General features: G+C 52.4%; 1 protein-coding gene across 1 annotated transcript; it reads left to right on the top strand.

The window, feature by feature from the left end:
- Positions 1 to 732: 732 nt before the first annotated feature.
- On the top strand, positions 733 to 2,073 carry PUNSTDRAFT_139699 (uncharacterized protein; the record flags this gene model as incomplete). Its single annotated transcript, XM_007389430.1, has 4 exons — positions 733 to 1,072; positions 1,133 to 1,191; positions 1,243 to 1,360; positions 1,412 to 2,073. 4 exons carry the CDS (start codon positions 733 to 735, stop codon positions 2,071 to 2,073), a joined length of 1,179 nt encoding a protein of 392 aa, XP_007389492.1.
- Positions 2,074 to 2,464: the final 391 nt, after the last annotated feature.

Raw genomic sequence — 2,464 nt, 5'->3', positions numbered from 1 at the left:
CAGGACCGCATTTCAAGAAAGGCGACGAAGTATGGCTAGAAGGGAAGAACCTCAAGAATAACTACCCAACAGCCAAGCTGGCACCAAAGCGATTCGGGCCGTTCAAGATAGAAGACGAAGTAGGAACCGGTGCATTCAAGCTGAAACTACCCAGGACATGGAAGATACATCCTGTGTTTCATGCATCGCTTCTAACACCGTACACGCGGACGAAAGAATACGGCGAGTCACACCAGAAACCGCCACCGGATCTCATAGACGGACAAGAAGAATATGAGATAGAAACGATCACCAAATCAAGACGCCAAGGAAGAGGCTATGCGTACTGCGTGAAATGGAAGGGCTATCCTGACTCAGAGAATGAATGGATACCCTTATCGCGCATGGGACATGCTATGGAACTGGTCAAGGAATTTCACAGCAACAACAAAAGTGCAGTTGGACCGCCTCAAGAAGCACTTCGGCTTATGGCACTGTACTGTCAAGCCGAGAAACGACGACGAAAATAGTGACATGACTCGGAGAAACGAACGGGCCGATGACTGTCAGGCATGACAAGAAGATAACGAATGAGTCAGACAAGGATGTCTGAGGAGCATAAAAGGGGGGCAGAACAACTCGAAATTTTCAACGACTAGAGCGTTCTGACCCCACACCCCAAGCACACACCAAACTTTTTACCCCTCACTCACCACTCACTCGACATCCAAGATGCCGGCAACTACCCCAACCATGAACGAGACTGGCAACATGACCGTGTCAGTACTCCGAGAGTTCTCTGTCCGTACCGATGAAGCGCAAAGACTAATCGATACGGTTTGGGCAATATACAGAGACTCCATCACCACCCTCCTGAACCGCTACACCATAGCGAAGCAGGAGGGCCGACTTGACGACGCGATCACACACGGACAAGCCGCCCTCGACATTATGGTCGACTGGCGAGGAACAGCCTGGGACCAGGCAAAGAAGCAGATACAGAACGACATCGACGAGATGAGGACGATGCAAATCGATCGGATCGTCGAGGTTACCGACAAGGACAAGACCGAGGTCAAGACTGAAGAAGAGGGTGAGACAGTTTACAACACCCCAGCGACGACACCAACGCTGACATCCGACACTGATGAAGGTGACGGATGGTCCATAGTGCAGAAGAAGAAGAAAGGGAAACAGGTGCCCCGTCGCAAAGTAAGCAGAGGCAGAACTTTGCAGCGAAAAGGGAAACTTACACGACGAAAGGACCGCGACGAGGTCAGCTCGACGAGAGCAAACGACGGGCACGACGACAAGCCGTTCCCCGCATCTGAATCCGGATGGCCCGCATCCGCTAACGAACCGATGCCATGGGACACGTGCAGTGAGTCGATAGAAAAAGCAGAAGAGGGACGAATGACCGAAACGTATGCAGCACCGCTCGGTTGGTCGCCATTCCGCAACGAGGACGAGGCGAAGAAGTACGGCGCGACGACGCAGAAGGTTGCCGGTGTCACCTATGTGACCTACAGCGACGACGCGGTGAAGAAGCTCGACGCCGACAACTGGCCCAAGCCCGAACCGTACCCCAACGTCAACTGGGATGAAAAATTCCCGGCGTATATCCATGCACCCTGGGAAGGGGTCAGGCCCAACGACCCCGAAGCCAACAAATACTGGGACCTCATCGCCACCGACCACGAAGGGAACGTCATCGACTACAACGCCACGCGACTGAGTGAGTTGCAGCAGATGAAAAACCCTGGCAAGAAGGAGCTGTGGGAGAAGAGGGTGCTTCGCGTCGCGAGCGACCAGTACTGGATAAGGAGGGCAGACAAGGCGGCAGAAGGGAACGCATCGATGGTAAAGAGGTGCTGGACCTGCGATAGGTACCATGACCTCGGCATGTGCATGAGGAAGGGGCACCCGATCGTAGGCGCACACGTCGACAGCGACGAGTACGTCAGGAATCGTGTCAAGGGCACGATAGCGAATGAGCTGAGGAAGATGCATGGCAAGAGTGGCCAAAGCATAGAGAAATGGAGGATCGAGTGGGCAGAAATGCTCAACTATGTCGATCAGTATGGGCGCGCTTGACGAATTCGCGCGCATCTAGGAAGATTGCGCCCTAGAGAGGGGATAGTGTCATGAACGCTTAGTAATGACACGCAGAATAGAGTAGAACCTTGTAGAAGGCGCTGGAAAACGCCTGAAGGTTCTAGGACTTGTAGTGACTCAGGTTATGACTCGACTGTGACTCATAAGGAACATTGTAGAATAGTATAGAACGTTATGGTAGGTACTGGAAGGTTCTAGTACAGTACTTGTATAGTAGTATATAAGACGCTAGCTGAAGTCGATGGACTTCAGCTCGTCCATCTGTTATACACGCCCTTAGCGCTATAACGATTGACGGTTCGGTTACGGCCTTTTAGACTTAAGACTAAGACACCGCTACCTACAACAACCCACCACACTACGACCTAGT

Source organism: Punctularia strigosozonata (genome assembly GCF_000264995.1).
Source record: "Punctularia strigosozonata HHB-11173 SS5 unplaced genomic scaffold PUNSTscaffold_140, whole genome shotgun sequence".
Taxonomy (NCBI): Eukaryota; Fungi; Basidiomycota; class Agaricomycetes; order Corticiales; family Punctulariaceae; genus Punctularia; species Punctularia strigosozonata.
Note: the sequence above shows the minus strand (reverse complement) of the source record. Positions and strands in the feature narration are given on the sequence as shown.